Source organism: Ranitomeya imitator, chromosome 2 (assembly GCF_032444005.1).
Source record: "Ranitomeya imitator isolate aRanImi1 chromosome 2, aRanImi1.pri, whole genome shotgun sequence".
Lineage (NCBI taxonomy): Eukaryota > Metazoa > Chordata > Amphibia > Anura > Dendrobatidae > Ranitomeya > Ranitomeya imitator.
The window spans coordinates 742,834,257-742,857,033 of record NC_091283.1 but is presented as its reverse complement, the minus strand read 5'-3'; the positions used below and the strand labels follow the sequence as shown (position 1 = coordinate 742,857,033).

The 22,777-nt window shown below is 45.5% G+C and overlaps 1 protein-coding gene across 1 annotated transcript in view; it reads left to right on the top strand.

Annotated features, from left to right (window-relative positions):
• Positions 1-22,777, top strand: part of SYNPO2L (synaptopodin 2 like) — a 193,113-nt gene that overhangs the window by 113,506 nt on the left and 56,830 nt on the right. Inside the window, exon 3 of the mRNA XM_069753242.1 lies at positions 37-728. Coding sequence (XP_069609343.1) covers positions 37-728 — 692 coding nt within the window. The remainder of the gene's footprint in view (positions 1-36; positions 729-22,777) is intronic.

The following is a 22,777-nucleotide window of genomic DNA, read 5'->3' as shown; positions in this document are numbered from 1 at the left end:
TGGGTGTAATCTGACTCTGATTTTTATCCCTTACAGGACAGCAGCTGGAACTCAGACACCTCGGACACAGAGAGTGCTTCCTTCACCTAGCAGCCCAAACTCTATTAGAAGCCCAGACCCTCCCAGCTTCTGGTCTGCATCTCCATCAATCTCAAAGACATCTGGTCAACCTCGACTGCTGCACTTGGAGAGCATTACCTCTCCTCCAGATAGTGAGGCATATTACGGAGAAACAGATAGTGACGCTGACATTCAAGCATCCTCTGGGCATCTCCAGAGTGCCCAACAACATCTTAACCCACAGCAGGCACTCCCAGAGAAACACCGCAGGGCACGTAAGAAGAGTCCAAGATCTCCACCTGGGAGCAGCAGCAAAACCGAAAACGAGCAGCAATCTTTATCTGAGATGAGTGGTTATGAAAGTGGTCCTGGTGGTGTTACAGAAGGTGTTTCACAGTTGACAAGTGGAGTCGCCAAAAGAGAAATAGTATACCAGCCTGATGGCAGTAGAGCTGAAACCCCCTTCTCAGATGTGGAGGGCTTCCTGCCAGTTGAGGAGCCAGAGCAGATATCCAATATCACTTCAACTTCACCTGAATCGATGCTCCTGCCCCATGCCACAAAAAGCATCCGAGCTGAGCGACATCTTATCCCCATGATAGGACCAGTGGCACACCCTGTAGATGAAGATCTGACTACAACCTACTCAGATAAAGCCAAAGAAGCAAGTAAGTACTGATTCAGATCTCCCTCCTAAAATAAATCTGCTTGATGCCATGTCAAAGTGTTTCTAATACGTACATCGACATCAAGGTGCTACAGGTTCTGATATTCTGAAGTGTGAGTGAAATCCCCAGAATAGGGGTTTATATCCTGTTTCTTGGTAACAGATGACATGGTCAAGCACTTGAGATCCTTCTATTTTTACTTTATCTGTAAGGCCATATTAGGTTTCAGTAAAAGTCTAAGCATAAGTCAGATAATCCCTTCTGTAAATTAATATTGCTGTAAGTATTTCATACTTTCTTGAGTGTCTGCTACTGGAACAGAACTCTTGAAACATACCCTTAATTACAAGATCATCCACAGTCAGTTACACTTACAGTACTTATTAGTAATTCTGATTAATACATTGTATTAGTTAGGAGAATAGATATACCGTAGACTTTATAAGTTGTATACAGATGAAATGATTTAATGGCTCTCTGAAAAGAATTACATTTTTTTACTTTATCGTCACTTGCCTATGATCTTCACTTTGACTAGATACTCCCTGGCCTGTTAATAACAAAGTTGGGATGTCAGTTGGAAGATTATAGTGTTGCTGCTTTATATCAGTATAGGCCTCATGCACACGACTTTATTATAGATCTGTGTAGTAATGATTCATTATACAGCGCTCATGGAAAATCAGAAGATCAATAATGTATCTCTATGTGCCTTTACTTTTACAAATAATGCTCCACTCTATGACATATTAATAGTGAGGGCAAAGTGTTCATAGACTATCTACGAACAATTCAATAATACATAACTATCAGGACTCTTTTACTGTTGGCATAAGAGCTTAACTTTACTACTTTAAAAGAACAAAAATGTAAGTATATTTAAAGCACACCATTGCATCTGCAAGATATGAGAGGCAGCCGGATAGATAGGAAGTTGTATTTTTAGTTTGTCTCTTTCTTCATTAGTATCCATTTACAACTGACACTTTATGCCTGCCATGTTAATGAAACTAGATTTCATTCCTTTTATGTAACGAGAATCGCTGAAATTATTTTTTATCAATATTTATTCAAGGGAATTTGTCAGTAAACTCAACCCCACAAACCACATGTATGGGCATAGAGATCTTTGAAAGCGAAAATCATCGATACCTTTATAACTTGATCTGTTGCTGCATTCTTAGACAATTAGAGTTTTAATTCATATGCAAATGAGTAACTAAGTGCTGTGGGTGTGAAAGAGTACTTCTGGAGCCTCTGCCTCTCAATATTACTTTGCCGCCCAGCATTAGCCTCTTTAGCTTGATTGATAGCTCACTGACTGATTTCCTTGACTGTCACCTGACATAAACAGTGAGCTATCAATCAAAGCTAAAGAGGCTGGTGCTGGGTGAGAAAACAGGCTTAGGAGGCAGAAACTCAGGAAGTGCTCTGTCTTGCACAGGGCACCTAATTTGCATATCAATTTAAACATTGATTTCTTGGGAATGTAGCAACAGATAGAAGATATAAATGTGTCAATGGATTTAGCTCTCAAAGACCTGAATGTCCATATATGAAATTTGGGGGTGGGAGTTGATCTTACTGACCGATTCTCTTTAATATATTTTTGCATTTTTTTTTTGAAAATTACAATAAATATACATGCTACATATTCCTCACCTAAATGAGTACTGTTTATGATAAGTACAGTAATATACCATTGAATGTATAGTCATGCACTGTATACTACACAAGAAGAAAAGGAGCCACAATATAATCTGCACACCACCAATCAAGTATATGAAAAAAGAACAGCTTTATTGGTAACAAAATTAATTAAAAACAGTTAAAAACAATACACCAAACAACTCCCCCATAAGGTCTGTCCGAAATGATATCACATCAATGAAATGAATAACACACATGGCGCCAGACACAAATATACAAATGTATTCACAAAATTTGCTCTATAGTATTATTAAATGTCCCTCATAACAGGGGGACACTGTACCATACACATAAACTATATCACTAGAGGTGTGATCACAACCAAATGAATGGACCTCACCATGGTACAATATAAAATCACATTTATTGAAATAATTAAAAACAACATATATCAAGAACAAACAAGGGTACTGGAACCACAGAAAAAAGGGACTTTTTCTACCATAGGTAACCCGCAAACATAGTATGGACTGTCACAGTGAATAGGAATGATATCTCACAGGGATGACATGCCTGTATATACTATGTGGTGCACATGCCCACCTGGCTATAATAGTAAGTGAAACTGGATAGCTAAACGCTAGTATACCTTGTTTCCTAGATGAGCCATGCACCCCCAACAAAAGGCATAAACAACCGAAAGAGGATAAAAATGTACCTGACAGTTGACCAAATGTGGGGTAAACCTCGGCGTCCCTCTGCCCCGACGCGTGTTTCACACCGCTTCTTCAGGAGGCGTGTCAGGGCAGGGGGTTTGCCGGCTTAAGTATAGTGGCAGAAGACGTGATTGGATTCTGGAGCTAATAAATACTAAGGTCAGGTGTGATATTGTGACCGCTATGTAAACCATGAGCGTGTGTCCATATGCGCCGCTGTACGAAAACAGGATGTGCTGCACCGCAGTCTACCGGATATGCCTAATAACTCCTTGTACGGAGAGCATATCGGCGCTTGCGCGGATCTGTCGGACCATGTAACCAATGGGGAATCAGATCCCGGTCATGGGGTTGGAAGCGGCAGGTCATTGGTGGAAACGACTCTGCATCCTCGTTCCCCTAGTAACCGATCGCCGTTCCCCACACGTCCGTGATCAGCGCAAGCGCACCGCTCACTGCTCTAAAGAAGAAGGGGAAATGGAAGATATGTACAATACTAGAGTGCCAGGTACGAGTGTAAAGAGTGTGGCATACTTTGGTGACTGTGATGTGAATGTGTGTAAAGTGTAAGTATGTGTGTCTAATGTAAAGAGTATCTAACTGTTAATTTTGCGTAGATACTCGTGAATATAAAGCTCACCAAATATATACTCAAGGAGAACAAATAACAATCTCCACTATGGGGACCTACAAACCCCTGTTTAATAAGTGAGGTATGACACTGTGCTATCATGCACAGATGTCCATATTACTAAGCTAGATTTGTGACATAAAAGGCCCGTCAGGCTACACAATACATATAATATACGATAAATAAAGTGCCAGTGCATAACACTGAAATGTAATAAAAAATTTTTTGACAACTATATAATATTTAGTATATGCCCACACTTATACATAAACACCAGCATGATTCATCAAGGCACTAAAGACAGTAAAACAATACAAGAGTGGTCACGAAGCCCCCCCTCCCTCACCAGCAGCACAGGACAATCCAAGGACAAAAACATCATTATGGAAAAGAGTTCAATTAAAAAACTAAGTTTCATCTTCTCCTACTATAGCATGTTGAGAATATAGCATTGCTGTATGTTGCTTGGATATCTCAATTTTTTTCGTATAGCAGCCACTTCGTCGTGATAATTCTTCACTTGGTAATATAGTGCAGTCACACTTCCTCCTGCCATGGATAAGGATGCCCCGATGATCCTCCCAAATAATGGATACAGTGACTAAAACATATATATAATAAAAACACGTGAATAAAATGCCAACATACAACACAACCTAAAAAAGAGAGTTATCATAGGTGGATAACCTATCCAAGTATATAACCCCCTACCACACTACTACCTACATATTCAGAAATAATGTTACAAAAATGCACTAAAGCCAAAGCTCTCATTTAGGCCTTGTGGTACAACCGTACCCAATCTGTAAATCCACTGGCATTCTTTTTTAGCCAGCCTCTGGCCAATATCTCCCCCCCTGGTTCCCAAATCCAACAGATCAATACCCTTAACGGACAGTAATCTAGAGTTGCACTGATGATGTCTCTGAAAGTGCCTAGGGAGGGTTTTCAATGTGGCACCGTCAAGGGCTGTTTTTGCTTTATCGATGTCTAAGCAATGTTCGCGTACTCTGGTTTTTAATTCACGGCTGGTCATACCTATATAAATTTTGCCGCACGGGCACTCAGCATAATAAGTTACACCCTTTGAGGAGCATGTGATGTATGGTCGAATATCGTATGTTCTAGTGCCGTCATGATGTGTTCTATAAGGGCATGTGCACCACATAGTATATACAGGCATGTCATCCCTGTGAGATATCATTCCTATTCACTGTGACAGTCCATACTATTTTTGTGGGTTACCTATGGTAGAAAAAGTCCCTTTTTTCTGTGGTTCCAGTACCCTTGTTTGTTATTGATATATGTTGTTTTTAATTATTTCAATAAATGTGATTTTATATTGTACCATGGTGAGGTCCATTCATTTGGTTGTGATCACACCTCTAGTGATATACAAATATACAAATGCAAAATACGGCTGGGAATGATCTTGTGAAAATATATATATAGACCATATACTCAAACCTAATGCAGGGATACGGATCAAGGCCAGGCCAAATACATAACTAGCACATGGACAAAGATCTACCAATAACAGGGCCTTAGCCCCTAATACAAGATGAACAAATCATGTCCACTGCCCATGGTTAGGGCCGCAGCCACAAAGACCCAGATGAACATATCACCCCAGCAGCATGCATAAAGTTACCCAATGATCACCTAAAATAGGGAGGGTAACCCCGGCAACCAGTGTGCGAACCAGGACCAGGAGGTGGGAGAACCCAACGCGTATCGCGGTTCCCAAGACCGCTTCGTCAGGGGTAGTGACTTACCATAAAAAGCCTGCGTCCTTATATATCAAATAGAGCGGCCGTAAGTGAGCACCGGTGTGTGGCCTGTCCCGGACCGGAAACACGAAGACCGGAACTGGTCATGAGGGAGGGTCAAAGGACAGGTATAGTTGCACTTGCGCAAACAGTAGGGGATGTCAAAAGTGGGCAGATGTCTCTGCCCACACTGTTCCAATGTGCACGCGCCGAGAAAACAGCCGGCGGTCCGCATAGGAACAAGGAGAAGAAATCTTCAGGGGCAGCCAGAGGTATATAGCGAGAATGCAGCTATGTATGTGAGCGTGTAAGGAGAAAAGAAAGAAAAAGAAGGAGGTATAGTCAAAAATGTGTCCAAAAATACAGACCCATTTGGAAAGAAAATAATAATACTGAAAGGAAAAACATTTAGTTAAACAAGAAATGCTAAATACACAAATCAAACAAAAACCTGTAAATAATAATTATACCTGAAAATATAACGAGAAAAGAAAGAGGGATACCACCCAAATGTCCCAGACCCAATAAACCATAAATAAGACCCATTTATGATTATACAAAAATATTTCAAAAATATGACATAATACAAAATAGGGGCGATGGTACAGGCCCATAACATATTTATCCATCAAAAATGGAGGTCGCCAACCCCCCCATAATAGAACACATAGTCCATAAAGGTCCACTGATATCCTGAAGCCAGTTCACAGTGGCAAGAATCCATGGAAGAGAAAGGGGGAATACCCCCGCCAGTCCATCCAATTCCGGAAATGGCCGCTAGAAAACGCTATAACTCCCAGTGTTGTCCAATTTCCCAAGTATATGTACATGCACTGTATACTAGTACTGATTACTAGTAAATATGTGTATATGCCATTTAATTAATGAGACAGTAAGCACTGGACGTTCTCTGCATCATATTCACTTTGAGTTTGAATAATTCCTAAATTACATATACAGCTCTGGGAAAAATTAAGAGACCACCACATCAAAACCCTGTCATGGGCAGCACAATTTCCAGACCTGAACCCCATTGAAAATCTCTGGAATGTAATCAAGAAGATGATGAATAGCCACAAGCTATAAAAAAAAAACTGCTTAAATTTTTGTACCAGGAGCAGTGTGAAAGTTTGGTGGAAAGCATGCCAAGACGCATGAAAGCTGTGATTAAAAATCATGGTTATTCCACAAAATATTGATTTCTGAACTTTTCCTGAGTTAAAACATTATTATTGTTGTTTCTAAATGATTATGAACTTGATTTCTTTGCATTATTTGAGGTCTGAAAGCGTTGTTTTTTTTGTAATTTTGACCATTTCTCCTTTTTAGAAAAAAAATACAAAATTTATTGCTTGGAAATTCAGCGACATGTTGTCAGTAGTGCCAAGCAAGTAGACTCGTTGCTTGGGTTATCCCGAGCACGCTCGGGTGATCTCTGAGTATTTGTTAGTGCTCCGGAGATTTAGTTTTCATGGCCTCAGCTGCATGATTTATGGCTGCTGGACTGTCTGAATATATGTGGGAATTCCCTAACAAACAGGCATTCCTCACATGTATTCAGCCTGTCTAGCAGCCATAAGTCATACAGCTGAGGCCATGACCTTGGCAAGGTTGACTCCCCGTGACTCCCCCCAGCTTTCTTGAATAACCACACCACACAAGTATTTTGGATAATAATGGCCACAGCAGCCAATTTATTATTGATAATAATAAAAAGACCCTTGGTGAGGCCCTCGAAGCTAACCCGATCCTGGTCTGGTGATTATACCATCGGCACTGCCTCTTCCATTTCAGCCTTACTTCAAGCCGCGTTTTTCTCCAAGCTCGGAAGCACCATGAGTTGAGGGAAGAGGTTGCCTCCACACCGTTAACCTGTACCCGACTTCCATCGTCGGGTACCCACCCATCGGTACAGTGCACCTGACCTCCAACATCAGGTGGCCCTCCGGATCCCACGATAACGTGACCCCAACCTGCCTCGTCGGGTATCACCCAAGTATCACCAGACCACCAACAAAGTAACTATCCAAGGTAGGGGGGGGTCCCGCAATGCAACAATCCCCCCTTTACTGAACTTTTTTGCCAGCTTTGCGGACCCACCAACGCCACACCGAGAGCACTTGACCCCCCCTTCAAGTGCTAGAGACCCCACCAACCAACCCTGCTGTGGCCATCCATATCCCCTCAAGCAAGCCCTCAATCCATAAGTCAGTCCCCGCGGTGTTCAAATGCACCGTGTCCCCTACCCAGCAATCTCGCTCTGTAGAATCCAAGCCTGCGTGACGTACCGTCACCCCTCCGTTCCGTGACACAAACTTAGATACCTCTTTGTTAACTTTTACCCGGGCTTTGTTAATCTTTCCCACTAACCGTGCCCCTCGCCACTTTCTTCTAGGTACCATGTCAGACCACACTAGCCTCATGTTTGGACATGCTAATCCAAGCTGTCTTGCATCCCTTCTGATTTTGGCACTCAGCCCTTTTCCCGAGCTAAACCCCAAGTCATTACCCCCTGCATGTAATACTAATATATCTGGGACCCCGTAGAGGTATACTGCCCGGTAAAACTCGTGCAGTACCCGGCCCCATGTTAAACCCCGATATCCCAACCACCTAATCACCACCCTATTTCTTGCAATACCTAACTGTCTCCCGCCCATCCGTCTGTCAGCTCGCTGTGCTCCCCAGTAAACGTATGAATGTCCTAAGATCAAAATGACGATCGGGACTTGTCGTGTAACAAACCAAAAGAAATTAGTGTGATGTACCAACTCTGGTGGGGATCGCTGCCTCATAACCTTGAGGTCGTACGTAAGACCTGTAACGTCGCGACTCCCACCGGCCAATTCGCTTTACTGTTTCAGGGCTCAGCCCGCCCACCGCGGCCTCCGTTGCCGACCGATCCGAAAGGAATGGCCTGTGTATCTGCCAGGATCCACTCCTGCCCTTACCACTTAGGTCCGTAATACTTTAATAAATTGATACCTGGACAAAAATGACCCATCCTCGTGACATAGCAGCGGTCCCCCCTGTTTAGGCTTGGCTGCCGAGAATATCCCGAAACATTTCCATGGACACATGATATAGAACTGCTTATTTTTCCCAATAACACCCTTTTTCCTTTTCCTCTTTGGTCCGTCTTTGATCTCCTAATCCAAAATTCCAACCCCCCTTTTGTCTTCATAATGTCTTCGGCTAGAATGTCCCCCGCTATCGCCTTGCCTGGTGCTACTAGTTCCCCTATCCTCATAGCTCCAAAGAATGTAAGTGAAAAAGCCAACCTAAACAGGCCAACCTCAAATTGTGTCCTGCACACCACCTCTAACTGCCCTCCTGTTTCTTCTAACATGCCGAATGACACCGGCCGCCTGCTGTCCTTTCTAACCTTTCCCTTACGGTAACCTTTTATGGCCTGTCTGACTAAAAAACTCTTTGTCAAATCAGTTCTGTTCCTTAGTTTAAACCTAAATGCTAATCCTGCAATTAGTTGACTCATTTTAGCCGCTGACCAACTATCATCTGCGGCCCGCCTAATTCCCATCAATAACACCCCTATCTGTTCCTCTTCTGACAAGTCCTCGCTCCCTCGGCCTAGCCATTGTTCCCACTGCCTCCATGACCATCCGTACGCCGCCCACATGCTACTTGTTACGGATGACTTGATCAGCGGTTCGGCAGCCCTGATGCCACGTTCCATAGTCCGGGAGGGCAGGGTAAGCCCTCTTCTTCCGCTCGGGGGCCAACGCCCAAAACCGCTGCCACTGAAAATGAGAAAGCGCATCAGCGACCGAGTTAAATTCTCCTGGAACATGAGATGCTATAATATGAGCATTGATAACTAAGCATTCCAACACCAGCTGCCTCAACACTCTAATTACTGGCGGCGAAGACGCGGTGATGTTATTTATGGCCATGACCACTACCATGTTATCGCACTTAAACCTAACTTTTCGGTTCTTCAGCCGATCTCCCCATAGTGTTACCGCCACCAGGATTGGGAAAATTTCCAGTAGTGCAATGTTCTTTATCAGCCCTGAGCGCACCCACTCCTCTGGCCATGCTGCCGTGCACCACTGCCCCTGACAGTAAGCTCCAAAACTATGCCTGCTGTATCCATGTATAATTCAGTATCCAAATTACAACATCCCCCTTCCATCAACAGGGAAAGCCCATTGTACTTTTCTAAGAATGTGTCCCAAACCGCCAGATCTGCTTTGTTATCCGCCGTCAATCGCACATAATGATGCAGCGATTTTACGCCGGCCGTTGCCACCGCCAATATCCTCGTGAATATCCTACCCATCGGCATTTCTCGACATGCGAAATTTAAACTCCCCAGCAAGGACTGCACCTCCCGCAGCTTCAGTTTTTTAACTCTCCTAGCCCTGCCTATTTCAGATTTCAGGGTTGCCACCTTCTCTCCCGGGAGACGACACTCCTGCCGTATAGTGTCGATTATGATTCCCAGAAAGGAGATACACGACGTTGGGCCGACAGTTTTTTCGGGAGCCAATGGCACCCCCAACTCCTTAGCAACCCCTTGCAAACTTTTTAACATGGTATCGCACACCTTTGATTGTGCAGGACCTACGCACCAAAAATCATCGAGGTAGTGGATCAACCATCCCAATCCTGTGATATCTTTCACTACCCACTCCAGGAATGTGCTAAGGGCTTCGAACAACGAACACGACAATGAGCATCCCATTGGCAAACACCTGTCTATGAAATGCTTTCCCTCCCAATAGCACCCGAGCAACCGCTGACTATCCGGTTGTACTGGCAGTAACCGAAAGGCAGACTCCACATCAGTTTTTGCCATCAGCGCCCCCTTCCACATTTTCTTACCCAATCTAACGCCAGGTCAAATGATGCGTATAGCACCGCACATAACTCCGGATCGATGCCGTCATTGACGGACCACGAGGATATGACAGGTGATGTATCATTTGGAACTTGTTCGGTTCCTTCTTTGGTACAATGCTCAATGGAGAAACCACCAAGCCCGATATGGGTGGGAAACTAAACGGACCCGCCATTCGGCCCATCAGCACCTCTTTCTCAAATTTCTGTTTTACAACTGCGGGGTATTGATAGGCCGAACTGAGATTCTTCAGCTTCCGTGACATTTGGCACGCTGGGGAAGGATAGAAAACCTGTCCTTGAAACCTTTGCTTAATAAGTCCGCTTTTTTCCTATCTGGGTATATACTTAGATAAGGAAGCATCGCGTGTAGCTTGACTGATGTTTGTCCCTTGACCATGACCGGCTCCTCCCACCTTACCACCATACTTCCTAGGACACATATTGGCCCCATGTGCCGATCCGTTACAATTGGAGCAAGTGTGCCTAAATTTACAGCCTGTTCCGAATTTGCACTGTCCCTCATTGAATTGCCAGGAAAGCCCATGTTTCTGATTCCAGCCCCGGCCTTGGAAGCTCCCCCCTGCCAGGGCTCCTGCGCTGTATCCTGTATGGCCGGCACCACCGGCCCCTCCCTGAAAGGGCATCCAATGTCTGTGATTCTGAGACATAACCTGAAGCCACAGGCCAATATCTTTCTGCTCCCATCTCATAGATGGTCGCATAGCCTTGCGCTGACAAAACTGTTCGTCATACCGCAGCCAAGCTTGTCCCCCATACGACTTGTGAGCATCCCCAATGGTGTCCAATTGAGAGCAGTTTTCTGGTGCCTTTTCCCCAATGACGCTACCTAATATCGTGAAGGCATGCCACCAATTTGTAAACGTATGTGCCACCATAATTGGTCGCTCCTCTTCTTTCCTCCCTCCTTCCTTTCCTAACTTTGTGCTCAACCTCTCTACAGGCAAAAGCGAGAAGATGTCCACATACTCGTCCTTCCATATTTTTTCCTTCATCTTTTTCCTAAGGTGGATACCCAAGTTACCCGTAAAACAAAAATATATATCCCCCGCGCCGTGTCATCTAACTGCCCGCTCTCCTCATCCCCGGCTTCCGCCGACTCAGGGGCCCTGATTATATCTTCCCCACCCCCAGTGTCACCAGGCCGCAAGTATGGGCTCGTTCAAGTTGATGCCCAGGCCCGCGTCCCTCAAACCGATCCATTCTGTCTGCCGAGCTCGCTGTCATGGCCCTCATTTTCCTAGCGGTGGACTCCAAGGACCCTAAAATAGGGGCTACACTATCCCATTGTGATCTCTGGCTCCCCCCATCCACTTGCAATGGGCCTGCATCTGGATATGAAGCAAACATGGATTCATAGTTACCAGGCCACGTGGGAATCATCCTCCCCTGGCCGCTGTGCTCCTGGAATCCTCCTCGCCGTCGCTGTCCACATCCAGGGATGAGGGCCATCTTGTTCCTTGCGACCAGTGTCCGTCCTCAGCGCGCTCATCTCCCGCTCTTTCTTGGCTCCCGTGGCTATATTACGTGGTGGCCACGCTGTCACTAGTTCTATTCGCCTGCCTGGCTCTGCCCTGGGTGTTCTGCTGGTGGCTCTGGCCCTGCAACCCGATGCATGGCCCTGGCTGCCTGGGGGTGCTTACAGCCCTGGGCCGTCGCCTTCTGATATCGCTTGGCCCCGCTCCCTCGAAGGGCTCCTTGCCCTGCGCTGTTGCCCCCTTACCGGCATCTCCATGGACAGCCTTTCGGGGGGCCTAGTGCTGCATGTTGTTCTCCTCCCCCCCTCTTCCCCCACAGGCATCTGGCTGGACGGCCCCGGAATTTGCATTTTTTTCTACAGGCGCCTCATTGGGCAGTCTGCTTCCCGGGGGCCTTTGAAAAGGACCCCGGAAACAAGATGGTGCTGCCCATGTGTCCTGGCTCCCCTGCCTGGCTGCGGAGAGAATGCTCACACCCCCGGCCGCTTCTGCAGCTGGAACTGCCGCCGGAAGCCTCCCTGGTGATCCCTGTCCCTGCTGCTGCTGCGCTGCGGTGGGTCTCGCGGTCTCCCTCCTCCGCCCCCCCATCGGCTCTGGACCCCATTCTCCCTGCCTTTCCTGCCCAGCAGAGCATGCAGCATCCGCCGCCCGACGCCTGCTCACCGGTGCACTCCTCCTGCGACTATTACCGGTGGAACCCCCCGCGCTCCTCCTGCAGGATCCTGAGCTGCCCTCACTCTTGCACCCCGGACCTGCCCCCCCAGCCGGCACCGAGGACTCCCTGCTACTACCACCATCGCCCACCCCCAGGATACCTTCCGCAATGCTTTCCAACCATCCTGGGGGTGAGTGCTGGCAGCCGCCTGGAGCCTGGAGATGACGTCCATGCCTGGTAAGATGTGCCTAGGGGGTGGGAGAGCTCGGTGTGCCTGCGGGGTGGGAGAGCTTGATGTCCGGCCATCCTGAGAGCGAAAGAGGATCACGGCTCCTCCCTGCGTCCTTTTTATCCCCCTGTGGCCCCCTCTTTCCCCCCATCTTAAGTCACTTCCCCTGTGTCACTTCCCCTTTAATCAATCCCCTACTACTTCTCTCTCACCCCCTTCCCCCCCCGCTTACCCCTGCCGTCCCACTGCCTTTTTCCCGAATCCCCAAACAAATCCATCACTTGCAACCTGCCCAGTCATGGACCCCTCCTTTCGGACCCTCCATGCCTTATCCGGGGGTTACTCGAAAACTAAATCTCCGAGCACTGACAAATACTCGGAGATCACCCGAGCGTGCTCGGGAAAATCTGAGCAACGAGTATACTCGCTCATTACTAGTTGTCAGTAGTTTATAGAATAATAGAAAAATTTAGCTTTCACTCAAAAATATACCTATAATGAGAAAAATCACACAAACTGAACATTTTGTAGTGGTCTCTTAATTTAAGAGCTTTAGTTATCTACACACTATTAGACATTGTTATTAGAAATTCATTGGCATTTACTTTTGCAAAGAGAGGCTTCAGGAGAAACACATGCTGTGCTTCAAACACTGGGACACGTGCATAAAAAAAGCACCTTTACACCAGCAAACGCATGCATCAGTTAGCAAATATGAGCTGCACAAATAGAAATGATGCACAGATGTAACAAAAATAGATAACCCATGGTATCTGTAACATTTACACCCCTGAATAATAACATTTTCTATAGTGACCTGGTGTTAGTTGGCCAATAAATATTTTAGAGCACAAAATGTCAGTCATGCTTTACACATGTAGCCTATACTTACCATATTTTAAACCACACCCCTCAACTTAACATTGTTGGCTATAATGAGAACATGCAAAAAATAACTTCCATGTGCTATCTAAATGTGGAGCTTGAAATAATTTCTACCCCAAATCTACTGTAGAAAAGAGCAAGGAGAGACAGAGAAGTAGAAGAAATGAACAGCACTCAGCAGCCTGCAATGACACAGACACATGCAGGCAACAGAAGACATATGGTTACAATGACAGAAAAGATTGTTAGCCCAAATGCGTTCAAAATACCCCAAATGGATCTTTAGCCATCATTTCTATTTCTGAAAGAGAAAACACTGTAGTTTGACAATAAATGACTTCACCCAACCTCTAACCATGAGTGGAGAAAAAGTTTCAAATTCTCTGAAAAAAAGGCCAAGAAGCAAAAATTGCCGGGGTATGTAAACTTTTGAGCACAACTGTATATATGTGCCTTTAAAAAAGTATTCATAGCCAGTGAATTTTTGTACACTTTTTCTCGTTACACCCACCATCTTAAAGAGTAACTGTTGTTTTAATTTTTATTTAATAAATCAATAGTACACATGAAAATCAGCAACTTTGTAATATATCTTATCAGAGAAATCTGCTTGTTTCTCTGCCAGAATTGATCAGTCATTAACAAAATCCTCAATTTTGAGCTATAATCTGTATTTAGTGAGGACAGACTTTCCCATTATGGAGATAGGAGATGGCGGTTAGTATAGATAAGATTCTATGTAGATGGAAGGAGGCAAGAGATAGAAGAAAAGGTCCTCCTTCTCCTATCTAGATTGAATCTTATCAGTACCAACTGCTGACTCCTATCTCAGTAATGGGAACATTTATCTTCACTGATTACTGTATACATTTATACTTTATGAATATTTATTTTTATCAATTAAAAAAATACAAAGGAATTGAATAAAAGAGAAATCTACATCAAATCAATATTGGTTTAACCATTAAGCCATGGGAGCCCAATGGTCTTTGGTGGAAGTGGCTAACTGTATGATGTGCATGGGGACCTCCCAACTCTACCCTAACAAATTATGTCATGGAAGGGAAGGTTTGGGCCTTTGGAACATCCATGGTTAATCCTTTTTTTTTCCAAGGCAGATTAGCTGCTGACAAAGGAGCAACAAATAGCTAGCACTCGACTAATGGGTGAAGATTTGATGGTGCTAGTGAACGGGATCCGGAGACCCCCAATTACATAAGGAAAGTCAAAAACACTGCACTCATCTAGTTCAAATTTTGCTGAAGTGAATACATTTATTTGAAGATGCAGGAACGAAACAATAAGGCAACAGTAAAACACATACTCACCTCCCTTGATTGCAGCTCCCGGCGTCTCGTTCCGGCGCCTCCATCTTCCCGGCGTCTCTGTTCTGACTGATCAGGCAGAGGGCGCCGCGCACACTATATGCGTCATCGCGCCCTCTGACCTGAACAGTCAGAGCGCAGACGCCAGGAAGATGGAGGCGCCGGCCGGGAAGATGGAGCGACGCTCGGCGGCTGGAACGAGGACAGGTGAATATGCTATACTTACCTAGTCCTGGCGATCCTCGCGCTGTCCCTCTGCCTGGTCTTCGGTGCCGCAGCTTCTTTCTCTATCAGCGGTCACCGGCACCGCTGATTAGAGGAATGAATAGGCGGCTCCGCCCCTATGGGAGGTGGAGCCGCTTATTCATTTCTGTAATGAGCGGTCCCACGTGACTGCTGAAGAGGGGAAGAACTGCAGCACAGAAGACCGTGGGACGGCAGGGACAGCGCGAGGATCGCTGGGACTAGGTAAGTATACCTCAGCGCCCTCACCCGCCGACCCTGCCACCCACCTTGACTCGAGTATAAGCCGAGAGGGGCACTTTCAGCCCAAAATTTTGGGCTGAAAATCTCGGCTTATACTCGAGTATATACGGTACTAAGAATTTATATTGAGGCTAGTCATGATAATCTTCATGATAATATATTATTTTTTGCCATCAGTTCTATTTAAGGGACAAGCTCCTGAAGGCAAATACTAAGTCTGAATAGATATAGTTAATGCTTGTGCTTAAAAGTGTCTTCTGCATTCCATTCCTTGAAGTTCGTGGATGCCGGAAGAAGTACCTAAGGCTACGTTCACACTAGCGTTCGGCTAGTGTGCGTCGCGCTAGCGTCGGGCGACGCAGCGGCGACGCACGCGTCATGCGCCCCTATGTTTAACATGGGGGACGCATGCGTTTTTGCTTGTTGCGTTTTCCGACACGTGCGTCTTTTTTGACGCTAGCGTCGGACCAAGAAAACGCAACAAGTTGCATTTTTCTTGCGTCCGATTTTCGTCAAAAAACGACGCACGCGTCGAAAAACGCAGCGTTTTTGCGTGCGTTTGCACGCGTTTTTCGGTGCGTTGTGCGTCGCGTCGCCGACGCAGCGGCGCACAACGCTAGTGTGAACGTAGCCTTAGAAATGAAATATAGAATGAGACAGGGTTCTCCAGCTATTTTTAGCATGGTTCGTTCCTTATCAAGAGAATAATTTATAAAAACATTAAAGTTTAGGAATTTAATATAATGATGAACAAAATAATTGATTATAAATAAATGTACTTGCTATAATGGACTTCACATGCCATTCAATTCTCTAAATATCATTTTTTTTACGAGTCCTTGAATATAGTTTCACTTAAAGAGCATCTGTCTAACCTCCTAAGCCCTCAAAATGCACATCATAGAAAGTTGAATAAACTTTCTGTAATAAAGTGATACATTGATACGATGTCTTATTCCAGAGAATTCCACGTTTGTCTTATATACAATGGAAGAACTAGAGTCCCATGGCCCCAGGTGCAAAATTTGGAGCAGTGTACCCACCAGCATGTTGGCCACATTTACTGGCCCCAGTAATAATGTTTTCTGTTCTGGCCCCTATCCTGTAATAATGTCCCCTATCCTGTATCATTTTCCCCTGTTCTGGCACCTATCCTGTAATAATGTCTTGCATCCTGTAATAGTGTCCCTCGTCTTGTGCCCCATCCTGTGATAATGTCCTTCATCCTGATACCTATCATGTACTAATGTCCCCCATCCTGTAATAATGCCTCTCATTTTGTGTCCCATCCTAATAATTCTCCCCATCAATGTCCTCCATCCTGGCCTCAACATATAATAATGGCCCATGTCCTGGTCTACTCCTGTAATCATTTCCCCTGTTATGTTATAATATCCCACATACTGGGCCTCATCTTGTAATTATGCCCTTCATCCTAGCACCTATCCTGCACTAATGTCCCCCATCCTGTAATAATGCCCCTTATTTTGTACGCCATCTTGTAATAATGCCCCCAACCTGTAGTAATATCCCCCATCCTGGCCCTATCCTGTAGTAATTGCTTCTGTTCTGGCCTTCTCCTGTAATATTATCCCCTATCCTCTAATAATGTCCCCAGTTCTTGGCTGCATCCTGTAATAATGCACCCAATGCTGTAACAATGGCTGCCATCCTGGCCCCTTTATTCAATAATATTCCCAATTCTGGTCCCTTCCTGTAGTGTTTTCTATCGTCTTGAGCCCCTTCCGGTAATAATATCCCCCATTCTGTAATAATGTCCCCTATCTTGTAATAATGTCCCATCTCCTGTCTCCTTACTGTAATAATGTCCCCCATTCTTTAATTTTGTCCTCCATCCTGGTTCCTTAATTTAATAATGTCACCTATTTTGACCCCTTGCTGTATTAATGTTCTCCATCCTGGGCCACATCTTGTAATAATGCCCCTCATGTTTTAATAATGACCCCCATCCTGTAGCAATGGCACCCATCCTAGGTCCCTTCCTGTAATAATAACCCCTGTCCTTGGCCCTTTATGTAATAATGTTTCCCCTCCTGGTGTCTTGCTCAAATACATTTAAACCTTAAAAAAAACTAATGATCTTTCTTACATCTCACTCCTGCAGTGAGCAGCGCCCTCTTCCTCTTCCACTGGCAGCGCAGGAGAGCTCCGAGCACATGGAAATAACTTAATGAGAGAAAGTCCACTTCTACAATACTGTGTTAGATATGCTGTACTGTGTTAGCTCTTTTGTTCTGTGTTAGCTATGCTGTTTTGTGTTAGCTCTGCTGTTCTGTGTTAGCTCGCTTTTCTGTGTTAGCTCTGCTGTACTGTGCTAGCTCTTCTGTTCTGTGTTAGCTCTTTTGTTCTGTGTTAGCTATGCTGTTTTGTGTTAGCTCTGCTGTTCTGTGTTAGCTCGCTTTTCTGTGTTAGCTCTGCTGTACTGTGCTAGCTCTGCTGAACTGTGTTAGCACTGCTGTTCTGTGTTAGCCCTGTTCTGTGTTAGCTCTGCTGTACTGTGCAAGCTCTGCTGAACTGTGTTAGCTCTTCTGTTCTGTGTTAGCTCTGCTGTTCTGTGTTAGCTCTGCTGTACTGTGTTAGCTCTGCTGTTCTGAGTTAACTCTGATGTACTCTGTTATATTTTATCTTACTATGACCTGTGTCTGATTATGACTGCAGTCTGTCAATTAAAATAACCTATGGAGACAGATTCTCATGCAGATCAGTGTCTGGCCTATAGATCTTACAAGATCATTTACATATAAGAAAAACATGGATTTCTCTGGAATAAGACATAAGATTAAGGTATTATTTTATTCCGCTTCCTATGACCTACATGCCTATATAGACAACTTAGGAAGGAAGAACCTACCTACCGTATTGAATGACAGTCTTTAACAAATACAGAACTGCCTGTAATTTTTATGTTTTAGTCGTAAACAGAGGTATGAAGGAATGTCTGTCTGGTTATCACTAGTGTTGAGCCACCTCCCTAGTGTTCGGGTTCGGTTCGTCGAACAGGGACGTGTTTGATGAATGTTCGTCGAACCCCATTGAAACCAATGGCAGGTAAACACAAACACATACAAACATATGAAAAACACATAGAAAACACCTTAAAAAGTGTCCAAAAGCTGACAAGCTGCTCAGAAGACACAACAAACACATGGAAAAGTCACAAGTACATATAGTCATGCGAAAAGAAAAGAGGTGGAGGAGTAAAAGGAGGAGGAGACACAGATATAGGCATGTCATGCCCTTCTAAAATCAAGGAAGGCTGGAGAAAAATCTAAAATCACTCTACCAACACCCAGACGTCTTGACAAAAAATAAAAATAAAAAATATCTTGGGGGGTCCATTCAGAACACTTTCCTTAGAAAACGTAGTGGTACCCCAGTTGGGAGTTGTGCCAAAAAATGAACCCAATACATTCAAACTAATCCACCATTTGTCATATCCAAGGGGCAGGTCAGTAAACGGCAACATCGACGCGGAACCAATTACAGTACTATGTACTGTACCTCCTTTGACGAGGCAATCAGGCGGGTCAAGAAGTTTGTAAGGGGCACCCTAATGGCCAAAACAGACATTGACGGGGCGTTACTACCAGTGCCTCCGAATAGTGTCCTCCCATTGGGCTGCTTCTGTGAAGGCGCATACTACATAGATCGCTGTTTGCCCATGGAGTGCTCCATATCCTGCTCACTATTTGAGGTGTTTAGTTGCTTCCTCGAATGTGTCGTCATAGACGTTTGTAAGGCGGCACATATTACCATTACCTCGACGACTTCTTATGCCTGGGCCCAAAAGATTTGCCACAGTGTGAAAACACGTGGTAGTCCACCTGTGAGAAGGAGAGAGCTGCAGGGAGAGTAGACACCCCAGAGCCGAGGGGTTAGATTGAGAAAGAAAGAAGGCGGTGTAGCTTGCTTTATGGGTGGGGTACTCTGCTGAGTAGCAGAAATTGCTACTAGGCTCAAAAGGATTTCCTGGGCCAGATGCCGTTAAAAATTAGTACTTAGGTAAACAGGCGGTGTAGCTTGTTTCATGGGTGGGGTACGCTGCTGAGTAACACCAAATTCTACTAGGCCCAAAAGGATTTCCTGGGCTAGATGCCGTTACAAAATAGTAGTTAGGTAAACAGGCGGTGTAGCTTGCTTCATGGGTGGAGTACGCTGCTGAGTACCAAATTCTACTAGGCCCAAAAGAATTTCCTGGGCTAGATGCCGTTACAAAATAGTAGTTAGGTAAACAGGCGGTGTAGCTTGCTTCATGGGTGGAGTACGCTGCTGAGTACCAAATTCTACTAGGCCCAAAAGAATTTCCTGGGCTAGATGCCGTTACAAAATAGTAGTTAGGTAAACAGGCGGTGTGGCTTGCTTCATTGCCCCCTGACGAAGGTGGTTCACCGAAACGTGCGTTGGGGCGGGCGCACACCCCCTGGACACCCTTACTGCATCAGCCACAGGTACCCATTTAATTTATATCTCGCCATTTGTAATTACTATGCGGTTGGCATTTGTGTAGCATTGACTCCTGAGTGTGCTGGTGCAGCGGCAATATGCCTTAGAATCATTATGGGATGGATCTGTCCAGGGTTTGTGCCCCCTACGTGCTTTTGCATAGCATGTTTTTGGTTGTGTTAACCGACTCCTATTCACAGCGTCTTATGTAATTTTTAATAATAAAGAATTGTTGTATTTTTGTCTATAAGCTTTGACTTACGTATCGTTTGTTTTGGAGTGTGTTGGTTTCAACATTGGCGATTAAGTCATACTGTCCTCCGCTTGATAGTTATATCTAAAATTAGTGAAATAATGCGGATAAGTTCTATGAGTTATCATTAGGTAAACAGTCGGTGTAGCTTGCTTCAAGGGTGAAGTATGCTGCTGAGTAGCACCAAATTCTACTAGGCCCAAAAGGATTTCCTGGGCAAATTGTATTTAGGTAAACAGGCGGTGGGTGGCTGGGCTACTCTGCTGTTTAGCAGACACTGAAGCTTTGGAGCAGACCTCTGAATCCCAGGCCATAGTATGAGTAAACAACTCTGCAGACACCCCACCCACCTGGAATTGACGATGGCAATGTCATGTAAAACTCAGCAAGGTGACTAAATAAAAGAGTCTCCATTTTTTCCAAAACTTCGGCCACAGACACCACTTAAGTGGCATCAATTTCACCAGAGTGTTTTAAAACGGTTGGTGAGGTGATTTTCAAAAATCATCAAGCTTTTAATCTCCCCAAGAAGACACAGGGGTAGAAAAGTCCTTGCGGATCCAGGATTTGTTCATCTTGATGAACGTTAGTCTGTCTACATTGTCACTGGACAGCCGCGTGCGCTTATCTGTTAGCACACCACCAGCAGCGCTGAACACACGTTCAGAGAGAACGCTGGCTGCGGGACACGACAAGATCTCCAAGGCATGAGTGGCGAGCTCAGGCCATTTTTCACGATTGGAAGCCCAAAATGAGCAAAGGTCCAGTTCCACAGTCATGGCATCGATGTAAACTTGGAGATACTCTTGTACTATCCTCTCTAGGCGTTGGCTGTGCGTCAGACTTCTTGTCTCCTGTGGCCTTGCAAAGGATGGTCTAAAAAAATCTTGAAACGATTGGAAAAAATTGCTGTTTCCACCAGATACGATGTTACTGTTACGGTTAGAGTGATGACTCGAGAGTCCCACGGTTGGCAAGTTAAAACTCAGAGATTGACTACGTGCACCACTGGTGTTTTATGGAAATGCAGATGTTAGATTCTGTAACAGTCTCTGCTGATACTCCTGCATCCATGAATCCCTTTCTATGGCAGGAATTATTTCGACAAATTTGCTTTTGTACCGGGGATCTAAGAGTGTGGCAACCCAGTAGTCGGCATTACTTCGGATTCTGACAATCCGAGGGTCATGTTGCAGGTAGTGCAGCAAGAAGGCACTCATGTTTCTTGCGCAACCAGGAGGACCAAGTCCTTGTTGTCTTGGTGGTGGCGAGGTAAGAATCATGCTTCCTTCGTCTGCCCTCTCCCCCCAACCTCGCACAACAGAAATTTGATCAAGGTCTCCCTCATCTGATGAGTCTTCCATGCCCAGCGCCAGTTTGTCCTCCACTTCTTCCTCGCCTCCTGCACCTTCCTCAACAGTTTGACTGCTACCATGCGCCCTCGGTAATCCCTCTCCCCCAGCCTCCAATTCCAGCCGCCTTGGTGCTGCCAACCTTCTTGACCTTGCAAATATTATTCCTTCCGCATACGACTCCTCCTGTTCCTCCTCCTCCTCTTGTTCCACCACCTGACTTCGAACACTGTGTAAGGTGTGCTCCAGCATGTCAATCACCGGAATGGTCATGCTGATAATGGCATCTTCAGCAATAAACATCTTCGTTGCTATTTCAAAACTGTGCAGAAGGGTGCATAGGTCCCTGATCTGAGACCACTCCTGCCGCGTGATTTGCCCCACCTCTTGATCACGTTGGCCCAGGCTATACGTCATAACGTATTGCACCAGGGCTCGTCGGTGCTGCCACAGTCGCTGCAACATGTGCAGAGTTGAATTCCACCGTGTGGGCACATTGCATTTCAGCAGGTGAACTGGCAGGCCCAATGACTTCTGTAGAGATGTAAGTCGTTGAGCTGCGGGATGCGAATGGCGGAAGTGAGCACACAGCGACCGTGCCCTTTGCAGAAGCCCATCTAGTCCGGAATAGTGGGATAAAAATTGCTGGACAACCAGGTTCAAAACGTGAGCCATACAAGGCACATGTGTGACATTGCCCCGGCGAAGGACCGCACCCAGGTTTGCAGCATTGTCGCACACAGCCTTCCCTGGCTGCAGGTTGAGTGGAGACAACCATTGATGGAACTCGGTCTCCAGAGCTGACCACAACTCCTGTGTGAGCTGTGTGACTCATATTTCCCAGACATTTCAATGTAAACACTGCCTGATGCCGTTGAGCCCTGGTGACAGCATAGTGAGGAGGTGTTCAGGATTCCTTCTGCGCAGTTACAACGCGGGTGGCATTACCAGACAGGCTTTGGGTGCAGGTGGAGGACCGAGAGGAGGTTGAGGAGGCAGAAGCAGTGGAGGAACTTCTAGATACAGAGGATCGACGAGCAACTCGTGGGGACTGCAAGACTTGAACAGCAGCCCCTTCTCCTGATGTCGCCGTAGTTACCCAGTGCCCAGTCACCAACATGTAATGCCCCTATCCATGTCTACTCGTCCAAGTGTCTGTGGTGAAATGCACCCTGTCACACACAGAGTTTCTTAAGGAAGCGGTGATGTTGTGTGCAACATGCTGGTGTAGCGCAGGCACAGCTTTCTTTGAGAAGTAGTGGCGACTGGGCA